Here is a 19,609-nt window from a genome sequence, read left to right on the forward strand (position 1 = left end):
ACGTTTGTGCGAAGGCGCATGCAGTGGTTCGGCGAGCGTGAACGCAGATGTTTCGACCGTGCTGGTGTAGACACAAAGTGGACGAATGAGAGCCAACCGAGCAGGCCGAAATGAATCGCTCTCCCGCGTTTCAGGCAAAATAGCAGCGTTTCAGGTGTCGCCTCATGCGCCAGTGTGGATCACGGCACTGGACCCTTCTCTGCGCGCGTGCTTGCGGGCAAGCGCGGTGAGGATGTGATCCGTGATGTCTATTGGAGTGGTGATTGAAGTTTGAGGCGCGGTGAAGACGGACGTCCATCATCAGCAGCGGGACTGAACATGCTCGCGGGGAACATGCTCGCGGGGCTGAACATGCTCGCAGGGCACCCCACTATCTCATCCGTCTGCAGAAACTGGGACCCGTTTCCAAGAAGCAAATATTTAATGTGCGATCCTTGGAATTTAAAGAAAATCGGGCATTATTGGGTTCTCGCTACCCGAGACCGTCGGCCCGCAACGCGCACGAGTCAAGGCGCAGATCGAGCTGTCAGCATCGGGGTTTACATCACTCGCCAAAGCTCTATGAAACCCACCATCACAACACTACCCCCAGCACCATCCTTTGATCACACCGCTATACCTACCGTTGACTGACCATGTCCGAAGGTAGGAAATTGCTGCTGTCTCGCTAAATAAGACTAACATGATCCAGCGACAATCGAGCCTCCTGCGGCGTATGCGTAAGCAGCCGGACATCCGAATAATTACACATGAAGCACGACTCTGACTACAGGAATCTAGCTCATCGCCAGTGACGCCCATCAACCTCGTGCTGCTCTCGCTGTTCGTCTTCATCGTCTACCTCCGCCTCAAGCCCTCCACGCCACAGACCTTGCCGCGCGCTCCGCCGCCGACCGTATTCCGGACCTTTACGCCACCGGAGTTGTTCCCATACAACGGCCAGAATGGCATGCCGGTGTACCTCTCGGTGCGTGGCCGCATCTTCGACGTGACTTCCGGGCGCAACTTCTACGGACCGGGCGGTCCGTATGCGAACTTCGCTGGCCGCGACGCGAGCCGAGGTCTCGCGTGCGGCAGCTTTGACGAGGAGATGCTGACCAAGGATCTGGACGGGCCTCTGGACACGCTCGAGGACTTGGACGACGAGCAGATGGAGGCCATGCGCGGGTGGGAAGAGAGGTTCAGCGAGAAGTATCTCGTTGTTGGCAAGCTGGTCGCGGTTGGTAGTCCTGAAGCCGAGACTGCAAAGGCGCAGCAATGAGGCATCGCACTCCACGCCGATGCTGTGGCAAAAGAACACTTGGATCCTGTAATGAGGTTGACATTAGCATGCCAGCTGCGTTGAGAAGCTGAAGCACTCACCCTGCCGTGCCAGTTCTGCAGTGTGGAATCGTCCACACTCACCCGCTGCACAGACGGTCTAGAAGTAAAGGCACACCTTCTACATGAGGTAAAGGTACGCCTTCAACAGACAGTAAAAGTATACGAAGTAATGAACGTAAAATCTGTTGTACACTGTACTCGTTCTCTGATCTTCCGCGAACCGTGAGTCTCGCCAGCTCACCCTCGACGTCAGCCTAGCGCACCTGCCCATTGTGCCAGCGCCTCTCACCTCACCTCAGTGCTAGCTCGCCTCAGCTCAACCCACTCGTCCCAATTTCAACCCTCACCAGTCCCATTCTCCTCACAACCACACCACTCTACCGCTTTACCTCACCACAGCAGCCACCACAGCAGCCACCACAGCAGCCACCATGCCCCCTTCCACGTCCCCAGCCCCCGCCTCGCCCACCTCCCCTCAACCCGACACCACGGTCCTCAAACCCACCAACTCCGGCGTCAAGAAGCCCGCTTCCAAGAAGAAAGCCAAGAACGACGGCGGCCGGCACACGCAAAAGGCGAAGCTGGCGCTGCGCAAGATGCACGTGTTCTGTGAGTACTAGCGCGCTTGGGAGGTCTACGGTGTAGAGAGCTCTGCTGATAGGTGCGGCTAGTCAAGGCTCACCGCGATGACGACGAGTGTAAGGGGTTGTCGTACGTCGAGCAGCAGAAGGTGCTGGGTAAGCTTGTAAGTGCGTGCGTGGGAGTGTAGAGGCGCTGGCTGATGGGTGCAGTGGAAGGTTTCGCCTGAGAATCCGAAGAATGGCGGGCTCTGAGTGGGCTGGCCGAGGTCGTGTGCTGTAGTGGCACCGGGGGCCGAGTCGATGGGCTCTGCTCGACATGCCATGGGTCAATGGACGCTTTCACATTATCAGTTTTGAGCAGGGAAGTCTCAGCGTGGACTGCAGGTGGACAGTCAGGCGATGCGTATCCAACAAGCATATATCGTGTATCTACGCGTAGTGCCGCTTAAGAAAATCTACATGAAAGAACCTCTACTCCTGCAAATAGCCAAGTCTGTACTGTACGTCTACCACCCAAACTTCTCAACAGCCACCTCCACATCCCGCCCCTGCCACATCTTCGCCGCACACATATTCCTCACGTCCCTCACCAGCCCCTCGGGCCCACTCACCACAACGCCCACACGCCCCAGCGTCTCGCCATCCACCCACTCGCCCACCACGCCCTTGACATCCGGGCGCCCCGCCTCCGCCGTCGGCGGCGGGATAACCACATCCAGCCCCCACCGCTGCAGCTCCGCGAGCTTCTCCTCAGGCATCCACAGCCGGTGGGCGGGCGAGTGCGACACCCACAGCAGCCGAACCTTCCTGGCGGGCGTGGCCTCGGCGTCGTCGCGCGCGGGCTGCAGCAGCGCGTACAGCAGCGGGTACGCGACGGCGATGCCCGAGCCGCCCGCGACCAGCACCGCCGTGGATGACGCGCGCAGCATGGCCAGGGCGTGCGGGGACCCGTAGGGCCCGTCGAGGCGGATGCGGGTGTGCGTGTGGGTGCGCGCGAATTCGAGTAGGCGCCGGGTGAAGCCCGGGTCGGCCTGGGCGCGCACGAGGAGCGAGAACCAGGCGTGCGCGGGCTGGGCGGGGGAGGTTTGGTGCGGGGGAGGCGCGGCGGAGAAGATGGTGAAGGGGTGGGATTGCAGGGCGTGTTTGCGGGAGAGGGCGGGCACGGTGAGGAAGATGTGTTCGTTGGCGGCCCAGCCGTGGTGCATGTTGTGGGCGAGGCGCGGCGGGGAGCTCACGGCCCAGTCTGCGGAGACCAGGACGGTTTCGTCGTCGTCCATGACGGTGAGGGTGGCGGGGTGGGTGCTGGACTTGAGCCAGAGGCGGTACACGAGGCGGTCGACGAGGAAGATGGCCAGCGCGGCGCCGACGTAGGGGCGGGATGTGTAGTGGTGGAACCAGAGGAATGCGAGGCCGGCGACCTGCAGGCCGATGTGCAGGGCCAGGAAGACTTCGTACCAGCGCTGCCGGAAGCTGCCCAGCGACGTGAAGTAGATCAGCTCGTACGCGATGAAGGCGAGCAGCCCCAGCATCACCACGCGGTTGAACAGGAACTTGGCCAGCGTGAACCCGAGGTGCCGCAGCATCCCGTACCACACCGCGTTCATGCCCAGGAAGTGCAGAAACGCCTCCAAACACATCACCTCCCCGACCCGCCGATGGAAGACATTCAGGCTCTCATACGAGTACCCCGTGAGCAGCTTGATGGGCTGGTTCTTCGCCGCCAGCAGATACAGCAGCGGCAGATTCGAGATGAAGATGATCCCGCAGCGATCCGCGAACACAAACAGATACAGAAACGACAGCGGCATGCGGTACAGGTTGTAGAAGACGATCAGCGCAGTCCACAGCAGCACAACAAGCGTCACCCCGTTCGCCGGCATCGTCTTGTTCACGACTGGTAGTGGCTGCGGCTGATACTGCAGCACCGCGCGTAACGCTCCGCACACCCTCCGCGCCCAGCCCACGCGCCGCGGCTGCCCCCGCGCACCCAGCAACGGCGTGTCTTCAGTGTCTTTCGGCGGCGGCGTCACGGCGCCCGACAGCGTGCTGCTCGAGCTACTCCACGCCTCCTGCGCATCCGCGCTCCGCACTCCCCGCCGGGCGCGCCAGCGCTGCACGCCCTTGCCGCCCCAGTGCCATGCTGTGATCAACAGCAACACGCCCAGCAGTACTGCGTTGTAGGTCTTCAGGAAGCGGCGGCCGAACAGGATGGCCTCGACGAGGGCGCGGAAGCGCGGGTCCTTGCCGGGGTCGTCGGGGTCGACCAGCTTGCCGCCGCCGGCGAGGGAGGTGTGCGGCGCTGTTGGGACGGGGTCGTGGTACGCAGCGGCGAGCGCGGCGCGCAGCAGCGAGGACCAGCGCGCGTCGGCCATGGTGTGTGTGGTTCAGGGCGTGGATAGATGTGAGTACCGTGGTGAGTTGTGGGGCGCCCCGCATGCATCACGCGGCGATAAGCGCTATCGGGGGATTACTTGGTAGCGCGCTTCGTATTTCGGGAGCTGCCGAGGCACGCCCTTTGGTGATGCTGGAATTACTGGCATCGCAGTCTACATGCTCTACTCATGCTTCCACTCGGGCTTCGCCTTGGCCGCGAACGCCGCCATGCCGATCTTCTGGTCCTGGCTGCCGAACAAGCCGTGGAACACCCTGCGCTCGTACTCGACGCCCTCCCGCACGCCCAGCTCCTGGCTCTTGTTCACAACCTCCTTCGCGGCCTTGACCGCGATCTGGCTGTAGCCCGCAATCTTCTGCGCGGCGGCCAGCGCGCCCTCGACCGTGGCCTCGGGCGTGTCGAACACGCGCGCGGCCAGCCCCCACTCGCCGGCCTGCTGGGCCGAGATGTTGTCGCCGGTGAGAATGCACTCCATGGCGCGCGCCTTGCCGATGGCCTTGGTGAGGCGCTGCGAGCCGCCCGCGCCGGGGATGACGCCGAGCTTGATCTCAGGCTGGCCGAAGACGGCCTTGGGGCCCGCGTACAGGATGTCGCCCATCATGGCGAGTTCGCAGCCGCCGCCCAGCGCGTAGCCGTTGACGGCCGTGATGAGCGGCTTCTTGAGGAACGTGACCAGGTCCGACCACGACTCGATGAAGTCGGCGCCGTACGCGGTGCTGAAGGTCAGGTCCTTCATTTCCTTGATGTCGGCGCCGGCCGCAAAGGCCTTTTCTGAGCCGGTGAGCACGATGGCGCCGATGGAGGAGTCGGCCTGGAAGGCGCGCAGGGCGGTGTTGAGTTCGTGGATGAGGGGCGTGCAGAGGGCGTTGAGGGCCTTGGGGCGGTTGAGCTGGACTGGGGGGGTTAGCTAGACGGCATTGAGAGAGAAGAGAGTATTCGAAACGAATCGTCTTCTGCCAGAGTAAAAAAGAGCAGTCTTCTGCCAGAGGAAAACGTACTGAATCCCACACCCGGCTTCGGCGTCGAGACCAGCAGGTGCTCGTAGCTCTGCTGTGTGGAGTAGAACCTGGGGAGACCCGTGGGCCTGAACTGCGACGCGACCCGCGCTGACGATCTGAAGGCCTGCATGACGAATTCTATGCTTCAATGCGAGAGATTGGTGTTCCAAACACGGCCCCTCAGAGCAAGAAGACCAGCTCGCATAGCTTCGGCAGCCTCGGTTATGTCATCGGCGCGCTCATTGGCGTCGCGCCCGCTGCCCGGCGCTCGCTTCCACCTGCCGCCAGATCGCGTTCGCCCTAGCCCGGCCGTCACACGCCAGGCGCTCAGCCTCGCGCAACGCGCAGCGCAAGCTTTCTGCCAGGTGTCGCCTCAACAACGTCGCCCCAACGCAAAGTCCGCCGCCGCCGCACCACGCCCTCCAACACCCCGTCGTACCCCCCACGTCGATCCCGCACACCGCAGCCATGGACTCGCCCGAGCCCGATACCCCTTTCGCCGCCGTCACGGCGCAGACGACAAAGTTCGGCAGGGTACGTCGACGCCCAGCGCGCCCGCCGTCTCGCAGCAGCCCGCGCGGGACTCGCAGCAGACGCAGCAGCGCAGCAGAAGCGTACGCCGCGGCTAACACGCGCAGATGTTCCAATCGTACCTCGACGCCTCGACGCCCTACAACACGTACCGCTGGGTCGGCACCGGCGTGCTGTTCGCGCTGTTCGGCCTGCGCATCTTCGTCGCGCAGGGCTGGTACATAGTCGTCTACTCGCTGGGCATCTACCTGCTGAACCTGTTCCTGGCCTTCCTGTCGCCCAAGTTCGACCCCGCGCTGGAGCAGGACGAGGGCATGGAGGACGGCAACGCGAGCGGCCTGCCCACCAAGGAGGACCAGGAGTTCCGGCCCTTTGTGCGCCGCCTGCCCGAGTTCAAGTTCTGGTACTCGGCCACCAAGGCCATCGCCATCGGCTTCTTCTGCAGCTGGTTTGAGATTTTCAACCTGCCAGTGTTCTGGCCCGTGTTGGTCGTCTACTGGCTGATTCTGTTCTGCCTGACCAGTAAGTTACGCGTTCTAGGGTCTGTTGCAGTCGCTAATTCAGAAAAGTGCGCCGCCAGATCCAGCACATGATCAAGTACCGCTACGTGCCCTTTACCGTCGGCAAGACGCGCTACCCGGGCGCCGCGCAGTAAACTCTCGCCGCGCAGTAAACACCACCGCGCAGTAACCCACCGCGCAGTACACCCACCGCGCAATACACCACCGGCGCAGTGAACACCACCCAGTAACACCACCGCTTTGCGCGGACCACATCTTGCTTTTAGCGTGAGGGCAGCATTGTACACGATAGACGGCGCTTCTGTAAAGGTGCCTTGGTGCGATACGAGGGCTTTATGCTTGGATGCGGAATGACATGTATACGTAGGCTATGTCGGGACTCTTACATCTTTAATAGCGGGCACGGCCAGAATTCATATTTCACGAGCTGATTCTGTGCTGTGACTGTTCGAACTAGCTGACTGTACATTTATCTATCTAGTAGTCTGCAAGTAGAACACGGGGATCGGCTAGATTCCCGAAACCAACGTGCCAAACGCGGGGTCTACCTCCACTAGGCAATCCGATCCCAACTACCTCAATACGAAGCACAGTACGCGTTTGCCGCGTCTAGTGTTATCGTGACTCAAGACCCAATCCGAGGCATTGTCTGGCAGATATCATCGTGGGATGGTATGTTGGGGTTGAAATACTACACTCTTCGCCAGAAACTCTGGTCTACTCGACGGCAGTACATCGACAGTTGACTTTATCGACATGTTCTATTCTGCACAGAAACTCTGGTCTACGCGACAGTACAACATGGTTGACTTTATCGACATGTTCTATCCCTGGGGGTGGCTACTCTTTGCAGCAGCGTCACTTGTGTTGGTATCTAGTACCATGGGGAGGTACTTCATGGTATGTGTGAGAGTAGTCCAGGTGGCCAGTCACTCATACCATACAGAAGGCATCCCCCACGACTGTGAAGCTCGACTCGAAGGAAAACCCAGAAGATGCCTACTACAACATCGAACCCCTCGTCGACTTCGACCTCGCCGCCGAAGAACCCATCCAAGCCCGCCCCTTCAAGCCCAAATTCCACATGACCATGGGTACTTCCCCCTCCTACCCTCTCAACCGCCCGTCCTAACCCCCCAGCCACCGAGAACATAACGCTCTCCAACCTCCTCGCCATGGACAACACCTACGCCTCGCGCCTCGCCCTCCGGCGCTCGCTCGTCGCCACCCACCGCCCTGAAATCATCGCCGCCAACCCGCGCGCCGCCCCTGCTATAACCGAACTCTACGCCTGGCTGACCCAGACCTACCTCCCCACGCGCCACCCCAGCTTGTACACACTCACCCCCTCCGGCCTACGCAACCACACCACATCGACCACGCTCCCGCTCGCGCCGACCCCCGACGCCGCCCTCGAACACCTCGCCACCAACATCGACACCGACTTCCTGCTCCTCCTGCCCAGCTCCGCCCCCGCCGACGCCGGCAAATACCGCCTCGAAGCCTTCGCCACCTGCTTTCCCTCTGGCTTCCGCACCGCCTCGAAGCTCGGGCTGCTGCTCGCCGACATCCACGGCCCGGTGCCCCACTACCGCGCCAAACTCGAGTTATCCATGGACCGCTTCTTCGCGGCCCTGCCTGTGGGCAAGATCGTGCGTCGCTGGAACTGGGCCGTGAGCACCACGGGCGATTTGTTCTGTGTCAGCGGGAACCACGCGACGGCGGCGCAGGCCGCGGCGGAGATTCAGCGCGACGAGGTCGATCTCAGGACCACGTTTCTTAGGTGCGAGAGGCAGACGCTGCATCGCTTGCCGGCGTCGCGGGCGCTGGTGTTTGCGTTCAAGACGTATCAGTATCCGATTGCGGAGGTGAGGAGGGATAGTGCACGGGAGATGGCGGAGGCGATTGACGGGCTGGGCGGGGGGAGTGCGCCTGAGATGCGGGTTTACAAGCGGGAGGTTGTGTGGGGGGAGAAGGTGAAGGCGTTTTTGAGGGGCGAGATTGGGGAGGACGACTGAGGGGATGACTGAGGGGTGTTGAGGAAGCGGAGTCGTGTTTTGTGATTTCACGCGTGGTAGATACCCGGGGCCTTCGAAATGTTTGCCCCACGAGCGAGTCTTGTTCCTGCATTAGACGTCCATTCAATCATTCATTCATTCATGTCATCATCAATCAGTCTACATCCGGCACCGGCACCCCGTTGATAACCGTCATCCCCTCCTCGCGCCCCAGCGCCTTCATCGCCTTGACCGCCTCCTCATGCCTCAGCGCCCGCGTCTCCTCATCCGACACAAGCACGAAGTCATACTCCAGCAGCGCCGTCCCCTCGGGGACCCCGTACTGCGCCGCCTGTGCCGGCGACACCTCGCCCAGCGCCACAATCAGCGACTCCTTGACGCCAAACACCGCGTCCGACGTCTCGTACGCCGAGCCGCGCACATACAGCGCCCTGCACGATACCGTCAGCACACACACTCCACATCACCACCACTCATACGATTATTGGGGCACACTCACGTGACGAGGTGATCGAACCCCTCCCGCTCAAACATGAAATGCATATGACTCGGGCGCCAGCAATGCCTCCCGAGGCGGCCAAGCAGCGCGCCCACCGGCCCATCCCCCGGAATCGGATACGGCACGGGCACAATCGCTTGGAACCAAAACTCCCCCTCGGCATCCGTCTGCAGCACCGCGCGCCCGTCGGCGCCGCCGGCCTCGTACTGCACGTCGTACTTGCCCGCGCTGTCGGTCTCCCAGACGTCGACTTTGACATCAGGGACCGGGGCGCCGGCGGTCGAGCGCACGGTGCAGCGCACGAGGAGCGGGGCGCCGGCGGGGTCGGCGGAGATGGGGGTCCCGTGGGGCGCGGCGGGGGCGTCGTGGGTGTGGAAGGGGCCGAGGACGGTGCCTTCTGTGGAGCGGGGGGGTTTGGGGTGGTCGATTGCGTCGACGAGGAGGGAGAGGCCGAGGATGTCGGAGAGGAGGATGAATTCCTGGGTTGTTAGCACGGCGCTGGTCGCTCGAGTGGAGATGCCAGCCGGCATCAAGAGGGCGGCTCTGGGGGACCTACTTGGCGCGCTGGCGTGCACGTCTGGCCCACCTGCGTCAGGAACGTGATCCCCGCCATCCACTCGTCGAAGCTGAGCCGGGTCTCGCGCGCGAAGTCGTGCAGGTGCGAGACCAGCCGCTCCATGATGTACTTCAGGCGCGGGTCGGCGCATTGCGAGTTGATGCGCACGACGTTCTCGGTGATGTTGTCGATAGTCAGGTCCTTGAGGACGGGGACCGAGGTGTCGCCTGGGCCGGAGGACGACATGTTAGACTGTTTCCTGCTCTTGACGGTGATGATTCTGCTGCTGCGGCTGCTGCTGGTCGTACTGCTCCTGCTGCTCCGGCTGCAGTGGCTGGCGTTCCTGTTCCTCGGCCCAGAGCTGGCGACTTGATGCAGACGAGGTATTCGACCAGAGCATGAAGTTGCGGTTACCAATCGCCTGGGCCAGTTCTGTGATGAAGTTCAACAGGAAGCCAATGATGTCTGCGATCATATTGGAGCTATGGATATCAATGGGCCGTTAGGAGCGGGGAATTGGAGTGCGGCCGACGAATGGACATGCCCCGCATCTTATGCCACTCTCCATCCTCGCTTTCCCATGACCTACGGGACGCCTGACAGGCGGCAGCTTTTGTAACACGAGCACGTTATCTCCAATCTCGTGTTCAAGCAGTCCCCGCGCTGCGTGGCTGAGAGTATCCGCACCAATTACATTCCACTGACGTAATCACTGCTCGCAGCGTCTGCATGTATTCATTGGCCTAGACGGTCTTGGCGCGTTCTGACCGCGAGCGGACTCCAGCGCGTGGCGTGTTTGATTCATGAGATAAGCTTGCCGCGTTCTGCGCTCTAGCTGCCGCTTCCTTCATCCCAGATCTGTCGACGACCGGCCTCTAGTCTACCATAAGGCGGGCCGACTATCTCCACTGTGTACAGAGGCTGATGCCAGCGTGACTATGTCTGTGTTGCGGACACGCGGTGTCGGCGGCCCTCGCCATGACGACGCTGAGCCTTTCGTGATCCAAGGCGATGTCTTCATCCTGGTCCTCATCGTCCTGGCGTGCGGCTGGATATGGAACTCGTCGTTCCGCAGTCGACCGCCGCCCGTCGCTGCGGAGGCCATGCAGCGCCAGCTCGACGCATGTCCCTTCACCATTCGCCAACTGAACAAGACCACATACCTAATCCGCGAGCTTGATCGCTTCGTAAGCCTCCGCACCGCTGTACTTTCACACTCCTAACACCCCCAGGACGAAAACCCCCACATCTACGTGAAGAAACACACCCAAACCGCCCCCGACGGACGCACTGCAACCCTCCTCCTCGTCACCGACACCGGCTGCGGCACGACGACGCAGAGCCGGACCTCCAAGACCGGCCGCTGGGACATCCGCTCCTTCATCGACCACCACCTGAACTCGACGCTGTCCATCCCCTACCTGGTCCTGCTCTCCCACTGCCACTACGACCACATCCTGGGCTTACCGTCTATCCTGCATCCGGCGAAGACCCCCGGCCCGCCTCCCCCTCACACCCTCATCGCGTCCTCAGCCTACGCCCCAGCTTTCCTCGAGCCCCGCGCTACTCTGCGCACGCACTCGCTCTGTAAGTCGATGAACCTGCACTGTCCCGCGTACACCACATCGCTGTGGGCGGGCCACAATGCGCCGCTGGTCGTCGCGCACCCGCGGCTTTCTATCGTGCCGATGCGTGTTCCCGCTATCACGCTGCATACACCAGGCCACACGCCGGACAGTCTTAGCTGGTTCGATGTGGAGGAGCGCGTGTTGTTTGTCGGAGACGCCGTGTACGAGGGCGCCCCGATTCTGTTTCCTAGCGAGGGAGATTTGAGCGTTTGGTGGCGCAGTCTGGGGATGCTGATTCAGTTTGTTGGTGAGCGGAATTCAGAAGAGGGCGAGAGAATTGTGTTGGCGGCGGGGCATGGGGTGGTGGGGGCAGATGCGTTGGAGTGTTTGGTTGCGGTGAGGGCGTTTATTGCGCGGGTGCTGAGGGACGAGGTGAGATTTGAAGAGCAGGGGTTCAAGAGAGGGGAGCGGTTTGGAGGCTGGGGGGAGGAGGGAGGGAGATTCAGTCTGGGAGCGCCAGTGAGGGTTGTGCAGGAGGGGAGAGAGGGGATTCCGGAAGAGGAGTGGAGGGGAGATGTTTGAGGGGCAATTTAATAATATCGTATAACTGGAAGTCACGACTAATATTTCAATACAATTCATTTGGTAATCACCTCACACGACACGTTCATTGGCATCAGAAGCGTTGTGCGACTTTCGTATAGTATAGCTGCATAGTACATCGAGTCACACGACTTCAGAACAATGCCGTGGAACGGGCAGAGAACCAAACACAGGGCACCCGAGTTTCAGCACGCTCCTGCTCTAAGCAGTCACCTCCGCCATTCTCTTCCCCCAGAGCCTTGCTACTTTTGCTCCTTCTCTGTCAGCCCAACGCTGTCTGTCCCACTCCTCCCTGTGTCCTTGACGAAGTTGCCACCAGCTAAACACCGTCAGTTCTTCGCACTTCTCAACACGGGGGTTCACCTACCCTTAGTGGTGTCACCCACGCCCTTAGAGACTCCCGTCACAGCATCACCGACGCCCTTCCCTGTAGCCGCGACAACGTTGCCCGCGGCATCTGTCACGGTACCCACGCCGTTACCAATGGTGTTGGTCGCAGCGCCGAGTGTGTTTCCTAGGGTTTAGTTAGCATTTCCTGTGTGCGTAGATGCTCTGTGCGGGTATGTAGATCGACAATGTACAGAGTCGATGCGTGCAGGAGAACGTACCGAGGCCGCTTGCTGCGGTGCCGAAGAAGCCTGGCATTGTCAGTCTTGAATTCGAACGTGAGTGTGGCTGCGTCGGCGCCATATTGCTACTTGGAAAGTGCAGTGGTTCTGGTGAGATGATGTGGAAGCTGCTACGTACCCTTGGACTGATGTTGCTGGTTCTGGTCGGACATATTTCGTGAGTCGATTGCTTGAATGGTTTGTTGAGTGGTCTGTTGTTTGAGTGGGTTGGGCAGGTCGTTGTTTTGTATGTTGACTGGGTTGATTCGCAACTGCCTCTGCTATTTATGTTGCTGCCTGTATGACGTCGAGGTGCACTCCACTGTTGCGACCCCTCTCCCGTACAACAAGCATCGATCGTCGACGTTCAGTGGTTGAGAGCATCGGCTTACAGGACGATCTTCCATCATCGACAGGGATGGGCCCCACAGGGCGGGAGGTTCAACGGCGAAGGCCAGATCACGAAATGACTTGCATGAAGATATCGGTTCATTCTGAATTAGATCGAGCTATGCACACGAAAAAATTGCCATCTCTCATAAATCCTCCCATCATGTCGCATTCGTAGGTCATGCCGAGGCAAATCCATATGCTTCAATGCATCGCGACCTGGGAGAACTGCACTCGAAGAACGCGTCATGAAACATCCCCCACTCGTACCTGAAGTCAAAAATGTGCAGGAACGAAAAGTCAGGAATGGGTACTAGAACCAGGAGCCAAAAGATACCACCCAAGACGCAGAGAAGCGGTCGGCGTGGTTGGCTGCCTTGCAAATCCGGAACGCCGTCATGGTATTGTACCCCCTCATGATACAGGGCGAGAGATGAAAAACACCACCATCCTCTCAAACCCATGTATCGACAACAAAGAACTTTTGACCCCGCTAGTCTTAATGCGAAATGCAGTACAATGCGCGCAGAAAATGCCCCTGTCTATGCAACGAAACAAGCGATTAGATTACCGCGTGTGGTGCTGTCTATGGGTATGACCGCCACGCGCTGGAACGAAGTAGAAGGTAATCACTCGGACGGCTTGGATTCCGTCTCGGCGGCAGCCGGTGGAGGAGAGCCAACTTCGCCGGCGTTGTCTTCAGCTTCAAGGGCTGCTAGCGCACTGGGATTGTTAGCATATATCTCATTGGACATCGTAGCTGTGACTTACTCGAAAGCATTCGCATGTGCGGTGGACTTCTCCTTCTGAACTGGGGGAGTGCCAGTGCGGGACGAGTTACCAGACTCATCACCACCACGGCCCATCATACCGGGACCGAGACCACGACGGCTGCCACTGCGGCTACCCAGCATCGAGGGGCCGAGCGAACCGGCGTTGTTGAGCCCACGGTTAGACGCACCCTTGGACAGCTTGCGGAGATCGTCCATCTGTACACGACCACCGTTGTCCGGAGGAGGCATCATGCCACCACCAGAGAACGAGCGTGCATCGCCACGCCCCATAGGGAGACGGCCACCACCTCCGCCACGCTGCGAGCGGGATCGCTCCATCTCGGCAGCCTGTTGAGCGGCAACGGCGTCCTGGTGAATCTCGGCGATGGTCTTGGGGCCCTTGAGGATATCCTTGGATTGCCAGCCGGACTTGCGCATGTCGATGGTGTCCAACAACATGAACCTCAGACGGGAGTTGAGACCCTCCATGTTCATGACCTTCTCAACCCGCTCGAAGTACATATTGATCATCTTAGGACCGGCCTCGGCGGACTCCATGGTGGCACCAACAGTGCGCAGAAGCTTAACCAAACTCTCAATGGCAGACTCATCTGGCAGGCCTTCAAAGTCCAAGAGCTTGAGAACACACTCGTGCATGATACGGAGCGTCAACATGCCCAGCTTGTAAAGCTCACCGATGAACTGAATCAGACCGAGACCCTTACGCTTGGCGGCAGCGGCAATGTAGTACTCTTCCGAAAGCATGGTGGCCTCCTTGCCCTCCTCGGGCGCGTCGGGAAGGTTGACCTCCCAACCACGCTCGAACTCTTCCTGACAGCGGTTGAGCAGGTACTTGCGGAACAGCGCTCCACCAACGACGGGGTTGCCAGCCTTGTCGCGGACATTCTCGTCCTTGATGTCGTGGCTCATGGTGTTCAGCATCTTGAAGCAGAACTTGGCGTACATGGAAGACCAGTGAGCTTCATCACAAGCCTTCTCAAACGTAAGCTGAATGACCTGGCGGAGCGTGCGACCGTCAGTCTCGTCCTTAGACTGGGCAGCAATCTCGAGAATCTGGTCTGAGATCTTGTCGAACTTGTCAGGTGTCAACTTGTTGAGAGCAGCCTTGACCTTGCGCTGCACCATATCAGGAGCCATGTGACCTGTGGCGACCTGTTTCTCGGAACCGTGAGGCTTCCATCCGGTCGACGACTGTTCAAGGCCCTTAAGCTCCTTACCAGCAGTAAGAGGCATGGTCTTAGCGTCTGACTCGCGGCCGCCCTTGTTACCACCACCGCCGCGACGGCTGCGGTCACCACGGCCACCCTGCGAACCAACCCGGGGAGAGTTGGGACCGGGCTGGAATGACGATGAACGAGACATTCCAGGTGCCATAGGGAAGCTGCCACGCTGGCTGCCGCCCTGAACGAAGGGTGCAAGAGGGTTGGTCATCGGGCCGGGGCCACGACCAGAGGCTTGCTGGAAGCGCTGTTCTGAGGTGGTGCCAGGCGGCAGAGTACGTGCGTTGAATGCACCTCCCTGGCCAAAGTTACCCATGCCACCGGCGCCACCCAAACCAGAGCGGCCTGAAGGAGCACGGCCAGTAGTGCCACGGACGGAGGGAGTGCGAGCAGAGTCGGATCCATCACCAACGGTCTCTTTGAGCTTGGAGTCCCAGTCAACTGACGGCTTCTCCTTGAAGACTTCCTGGAACTGGAGCAAAAAGTCCTTGTCGTACTGGCGACCCCTGCTCTTGGAACCCTGGTTCAATGCAGGGTTAGGAGACTGAATGCCCTCGGGGTAGTTGATGGCTTCGTTGCGGATGGCGATGAAGCGGGCAGTCTTGAGGGACTCCATACCAGCGGTAGGCTGCGCAGGCTCGATAGGCTTGTTGGTCTCCAGCTTGAGAGCAGCCGGCTTTGGCTTCGTAGCAGACGCTGGCTTAGCTACAGGGGCAGGAGCAGCTGCGGGAGGTGCAGCATCCTCGCTAGGTTCCTCACCAGTAGCTCCAGGACCGAACATGGTGTTCTTCTTCAACGAAGCGAACATTTCCTTGTCCTTGGCCTCGCGCTCGGCCTTTTGCTCAGGTGTCTCGTTCTGGCGAGCGATCTCGGCAGCCTCGGCTTCGCGCTCAGCTTTGCGCATAGCCTCTTCCTGCTGCTTAATCTTGTCGCCAGCCTTGGCTGCCTCCTCGGCCTTCTTGATCTTCTGCTCCTCGGCATACTTCTTCTCATCGGCCTCTCGCTTGGCCTCTTCGGCCTCCATCTCGGCAATCATGCGCTCGAATTCCTCTTCTTCCTTACGCTTCTTCTCAGCAGCATCTGCCTCGGAAGACTTCGCGGCTGCGGCGGCCTCTTCCTTGTCCTTGGCCTCCTTTGCAGCCTTGTCCTTGGCCTCCTGTGCGGCTTTCTCTTCAGCCTCCTTGGCTTCCTGGGCTGCTTTGGCGGCAGCCTCTTCCTTAGCCTTGGCCTCTTGAGCAGCCTTCTCTTCGGCAGCCTTGGCGTCATCCTTCTTCTTCTGCTCAGCCTCGGCGGCAGCCTTGACAGCGTTGTCGGCGTCCTCCTTGGCTTTCTTGTCAGCCTCCTCTTGAAGACGGAGCTTCTCCTGGAACTGCTTGACGAAGTCGGCCTTCTTCTCGCTCGCGGACTTGACAGGTGCCTCCTCAGTGCGAGTAGCATCTGAAGCGCTGGGAGCGCGAGGAGGTGGTGTGGGAGTGGCAGCAATAGCAGGAGACTTGGACTGGACTGGGGCAGCGGGGGCAGCGTTAGGTGCAGGCGAGCTGGAACCCTTGGGCTTGTTGAAGTCGACGACCTCGCCATCTGCGTTCTTGATGATGATAGCAGCGCTCTTCTTCTTCGGGCGCTCGAAAGCGCTCGAGCTTGGTGCCGGGCTGGCGGATGTAACGCTGGGAGTGTGTGCGTGGTGGTTGACGTTAGTCATCGCGGGGGTCGACGGTTGAGGAACAGCAGACGGCGGGCGCTCAGACATCTGCGACGGTGTGCGCGACATACCCTGCGCCTGAGGAGGCTGGCCGTAGGGAACAGGCATCGAGTACGGGTTCTGCATCTGTTGAGGGAAACCATGACCACGGCCAGGGCTGTTAGGAACACCAGGGTAGTGAATGGACTGCGAGAGTCCGTACGCTGGCTGACCGTAGTAGTTGTTGTACGGGTCGAGGCCCTGGGGAGGCATACCGTACATGTTTTGCTGTGGCAAGGTCGTTAGATATTGTTCGCGTTGCTGCGTTGTAAATGAGGTAAAGTCGAGAGAGTGTAAGAAAGCGTTCGACGCGTCGTCAGGCGCTTGAAAATCAAGCTCCGTCAGGTTTGTCGAACGAACATGAGAAAGCTGAGAAGATCGAGATACAGCCGCGAGATCAGTTGACTTGCTGCGCTCTGAAGCTGAAGGAGTGTTGGAGGTATGAGAAGGGATACGAACTTGCTGCGGGTACTGCTGTCCGGGGTAGAAGGGTTGGCCCTGCGGGTTAGCAAAGTGCTGCTGCTGCTGCATCTGCGCAGGTGCCATGGAAGGGCTGGGGCGCGAGTTGCGGTAGGGCGAGTTCTGCAGACCCTGGGGGGTGAAGGCCGGCGGCATGCCGCGTCCGCCCATGGGCTGGTTGGGCATGGCACGGTAGGGCTGCGGCGACGGCTGGTTGTAGGGCTGCGGCTGGAAACCACGGCCACGACCGCCGTTTGGCTGGAAGCCCTGGTTGCTGGACTGGGACGACTCACGGCGCATGTGCGGGGGGCCGTTGGGCTGGGCGGGCATAGCGGGGCGAGACTGAAATTTCGCGTCAGTACAAAGTGGGAGGAATAAGTGGAGCGCGCACGGCGGGTGAAAGCCACGCACGGGCGCGCACAAGTGGGGGCACACTCACGTCGGCGCCTTCACTGCCCTGGCCGCCGAAGACCAGGTTGGGGCGCGTGGGCAGGCCGTCAGGCTTGGGGCCGCCAGACACGGGCGTGGGGATGGGCGAGGGCGAGTGGGCGGGCGAGGCGACACGCGGGTTCTGGGCCTGCGGGTTCAGGCTGCTGCCCTGGGCCACGGGCATGGCGGGGGCGGGGGCGGGCGAGGCCAGCGAGCCGAACTTGATGTTCGAGGGCGCGGCCGAGGTGGGCGGGGTCTGCTTGATGTGCACCGACGACTTGCGGCTGTGGTCGCCGTTGGGGCCGCCGACAATGGCGGGCATGGCGGGGACGGCGGGCGTGATGCTGCTGCCGTTCACCGGGGACACGGAGCTGCTCTTGCCATGCTGTGCGCTCGGCGGGGCTCCCACTGCCGCGGGCGCGCCGCTGGACGCGATCGTCGGAGAAGAGATCTTCTTGGTCGCGTTGGCGTACGAGCTGCGGGCAGTGGGCGGGGCCTGACCAGCGGCCACGGTGGCGGACGGTCCAGACGAGGAGCGGTTCGCGGGCGGGGCGGTCGAGGCGGCGGCTGTCGGGTGGTTCTGCGCGTGGGCGGCGGATGCACTCATGGGGACCGGGGGGATGCGGTCGGGCGAGCGGGCGGGCGAGGCGGGCGAAGCGGCGAGTGCTGGCGCAGTCGCTGCTGGAGAGGCGGGGTGCTGGCGAATCTCAGATTCGGCGCGGGCGGCTGCACAAGTCGGCGCGGGGGCGACTCGAGGCGGGAGAGGGCGCGGTGGGCAGGTCGGCTCCGGGTTGGGCGACGGGGGAGGCTGTCCGAGCAGTTTCACAGGCGTGAAAGTCGTGACAGGTGCTCCGCGGGGGAATTTCAACAGACGCGGCTGTGAATTCGGCAAGCGGCTCGCGTGAAATGCACTGAGCCCGCTGCGTGATGTGGGTGAGGTCTTCGCGATGAAGAGGTGTGAAGGGAGAGAGGCGTTCTGAAAATTGTTCGCCCAAGTTGAGTTCGCCTTAGCGAGCCACAGGGATCATCCACAGTGCCCGTCTGGTCCAGGGACGCCTCGCCCGCATGTGATTCGCGCGCCGCTGCCTGCGCTGCGTCCTCCGCCGCCGTGCAGCCCGCCGCAACAGTCACCCTCACTGCTCCATTGTCTGCGCTGCGTTGCGCTGAGTCTGCTGAGTCTGCGCCGCACGCCGCTGCCCTCTGCGGCCGTGGCGAGCTCGCGCCTGCCCGCACTGCGCGTGGGGCTCCTCACATCACTGCGCGGCGCAACACATCACTGCACTTGCCGTCGCCTGCCAGCACGGACGGGCTGCACAGGGGCGTCATTTGTGATTTGTGATTTCCTTTTCCGCGCCTGGCACGCCAGCGGGCAGCGCCAGCGGGCAGCGCCAGCAGCCCTCGCCGGCAGCAAACGCGGCCAAGTGAGGCAGAGGTGTCTTGCGGCCAACGCCCTGCGCGCAGTCGCAGTCGGCAGACTCGGACCAGGTGCGTGGAAACTGCCTCCAAACAGAGATAGCACGGTCCTCCAGCTCTGTGCCTGGTCGCACTGTCTCAGCAGCGCTGGGCGGTGGCTTGTGGCAGACAATGGGCCCTGTGCCGTGTTGCCTCCAGCCCTCGCTGCGCACAGCACCAGCTCGCTCTTGCGGCTTTGCATCTGTTTGCTTGCCGTCATCGAGCGACGTCCCCAACAGTTGACGTACTGCTGCAAGTTCATGCAGAGTATGACGCCTCCTCGTCAGACTGTCACTTCACTGGCCAATCAGCCTGTTGCAACTCTACTCCGCTAGCGCAACACGCTGAACATCTCAAGATTTCTGGAAGGTGCACAGATGCGCGCTGTGAGTCAAGATCGTCAGCCCTGATGGTTCACAGGCAGCGGAATCCGGTGACCGTTGACTGCAAGTCTGACTCCTTCACATTGGCCTTATTTTGGAGTGCTGTCACCACTGTTGTTGCCTAGATCGTGAGCCAGCATTCACATCCCCCAATCAACGGCGGGGAGCGTCGAAGCTCTGGCGTGGCAGTGCTACCTCGACATGCTCTTCCAAGAGTACATACACCGTTGACAGTCATCACCGGTGCTGACAGATGCTCGCCGTGGTAGCTCCTGAGTAGGTCTTCCGTTTGACATCCTGACTTCAGCAATCGCAATCCATTTCAGGTCACACAAACCAGACCCTCAAATGATCTGAATCATACTCGCCAATCGAGCCGTTGCGATACTTCGACAGCTCCGGCTACAAGCGAGCCACTTAGTTCAGTACGAGCCAACCGTCTTTGTGCACGTCCTTCAAAGCTCAGTTCCAACATGTAAGAAATGCTTCGACAACACCGCTGACAGCCTGAACTTGAGTGCACCTTCTCCAATGCTGGAGAAGCTC

General features: G+C 60.8%; 10 protein-coding genes across 10 annotated transcripts; 5 read left to right on the plus strand and 5 right to left on the minus strand.

Annotated features, from left to right (window-relative positions):
- Window positions 1-580: 580 nt before the first annotated feature.
- C7974DRAFT_45715 (cytochrome b5-like heme/steroid binding domain-containing protein) lies at window positions 581-1,547 on the plus strand. The gene is made up of 3 exons (XM_046146045.1): window positions 581-645; window positions 692-713; window positions 781-1,547. The coding sequence occupies exons 1-3, from the start codon at window positions 636-638 to the stop codon at window positions 1,259-1,261; spliced, it is 513 nt and encodes a 170-aa protein (XP_045993304.1). The 5' UTR covers window positions 581-635; the 3' UTR covers window positions 1,262-1,547.
- A 207-nt stretch (window positions 1,548-1,754) lies between these two features.
- C7974DRAFT_416631 (uncharacterized protein) lies at window positions 1,755-2,156 on the plus strand (the record flags this gene model as incomplete). Its single annotated transcript, XM_046144006.1, has 3 exons — window positions 1,755-1,932; window positions 1,995-2,068; window positions 2,115-2,156. The coding sequence occupies 3 exons, from the start codon at window positions 1,755-1,757 to the stop codon at window positions 2,154-2,156; spliced, it is 294 nt and encodes a 97-aa protein (XP_045993305.1).
- Window positions 2,157-2,318: 162 nt separating this feature from the next.
- Window positions 2,319-4,370, minus strand: C7974DRAFT_45689 (ferric reductase transmembrane component). The gene has a single exon (XM_046146033.1). The coding sequence runs from the start codon at window positions 4,274-4,276 to the stop codon at window positions 2,411-2,413; it is 1,866 nt and encodes a 621-aa protein (XP_045993306.1). The 5' UTR covers window positions 4,277-4,370; the 3' UTR covers window positions 2,319-2,410.
- Window positions 4,368-5,506, minus strand: C7974DRAFT_45681 (ClpP/crotonase-like domain-containing protein). The gene is made up of 2 exons (XM_046146030.1): window positions 5,295-5,506; window positions 4,368-5,190 (listed from the first exon to the last, which is right to left on the minus strand). Exons 1-2 carry the CDS (start codon window positions 5,422-5,424, stop codon window positions 4,460-4,462), a joined length of 861 nt encoding a protein of 286 aa, XP_045993307.1. The 5' UTR covers window positions 5,425-5,506; the 3' UTR covers window positions 4,368-4,459.
- Window positions 5,507-5,615: 109 nt separating this feature from the next.
- Window positions 5,616-6,791, plus strand: C7974DRAFT_45727 (rer1 protein-like protein). The gene is made up of 3 exons (XM_046146049.1): window positions 5,616-5,828; window positions 5,933-6,347; window positions 6,395-6,791. The coding sequence occupies exons 1-3, from the start codon at window positions 5,763-5,765 to the stop codon at window positions 6,478-6,480; spliced, it is 567 nt and encodes a 188-aa protein (XP_045993308.1). The 5' UTR covers window positions 5,616-5,762; the 3' UTR covers window positions 6,481-6,791.
- A 374-nt stretch (window positions 6,792-7,165) lies between these two features.
- C7974DRAFT_379402 (uncharacterized protein) lies at window positions 7,166-8,364 on the plus strand (the record flags this gene model as incomplete). The annotated part of the gene is made up of 3 exons (XM_046140462.1): window positions 7,166-7,246; window positions 7,293-7,440; window positions 7,487-8,364. The coding sequence occupies 3 exons, from the start codon at window positions 7,166-7,168 to the stop codon at window positions 8,362-8,364; spliced, it is 1,107 nt and encodes a 368-aa protein (XP_045993309.1).
- Window positions 8,365-8,518: 154 nt separating this feature from the next.
- Window positions 8,519-9,665, minus strand: C7974DRAFT_318933 (Intradiol ring-cleavage dioxygenase; the record flags this gene model as incomplete). Its single annotated transcript, XM_046138678.1, has 3 exons — window positions 8,519-8,795; window positions 8,864-9,342; window positions 9,420-9,665. The coding sequence occupies 3 exons, from the start codon at window positions 9,663-9,665 to the stop codon at window positions 8,519-8,521; spliced, it is 1,002 nt and encodes a 333-aa protein (XP_045993310.1).
- A 561-nt stretch (window positions 9,666-10,226) lies between these two features.
- On the plus strand, window positions 10,227-11,569 carry C7974DRAFT_442250 (beta-lactamase-like protein; the record flags this gene model as incomplete). Its single annotated transcript, XM_046145399.1, has 2 exons — window positions 10,227-10,606; window positions 10,652-11,569. The coding sequence occupies exons 1-2, from the start codon at window positions 10,358-10,360 to the stop codon at window positions 11,567-11,569; spliced, it is 1,167 nt and encodes a 388-aa protein (XP_045993311.1). The 5' UTR covers window positions 10,227-10,357.
- Window positions 11,570-11,601: 32 nt separating this feature from the next.
- Window positions 11,602-12,646, minus strand: C7974DRAFT_427479 (uncharacterized protein). The gene is made up of 4 exons (XM_046144564.1): window positions 12,338-12,646; window positions 12,199-12,228; window positions 11,958-12,104; window positions 11,602-11,909 (listed from the first exon to the last, which is right to left on the minus strand). Exons 1-4 carry the CDS (start codon window positions 12,369-12,371, stop codon window positions 11,833-11,835), a joined length of 288 nt encoding a protein of 95 aa, XP_045993312.1. The 5' UTR covers window positions 12,372-12,646; the 3' UTR covers window positions 11,602-11,832.
- Window positions 12,647-12,908: 262 nt separating this feature from the next.
- C7974DRAFT_442258 (uncharacterized protein) lies at window positions 12,909-17,835 on the minus strand (the record flags this gene model as incomplete). The annotated part of the gene is made up of 5 exons (XM_046145400.1): window positions 12,909-15,111; window positions 15,214-15,812; window positions 15,906-16,568; window positions 16,800-17,141; window positions 17,233-17,835. 5 exons carry the CDS (start codon window positions 17,833-17,835, stop codon window positions 13,356-13,358), a joined length of 3,963 nt encoding a protein of 1,320 aa, XP_045993313.1. The 3' UTR covers window positions 12,909-13,355.
- Window positions 17,836-19,609: the final 1,774 nt, after the last annotated feature.

The sequence above is a fragment of the Boeremia exigua genome (assembly GCF_020726555.1).
Source record: "Boeremia exigua strain MPI-SDFR-AT-0100 chromosome Unknown C7974scaffold_11, whole genome shotgun sequence".
NCBI lineage: Eukaryota > Fungi > Ascomycota > Dothideomycetes > Pleosporales > Didymellaceae > Boeremia > Boeremia exigua.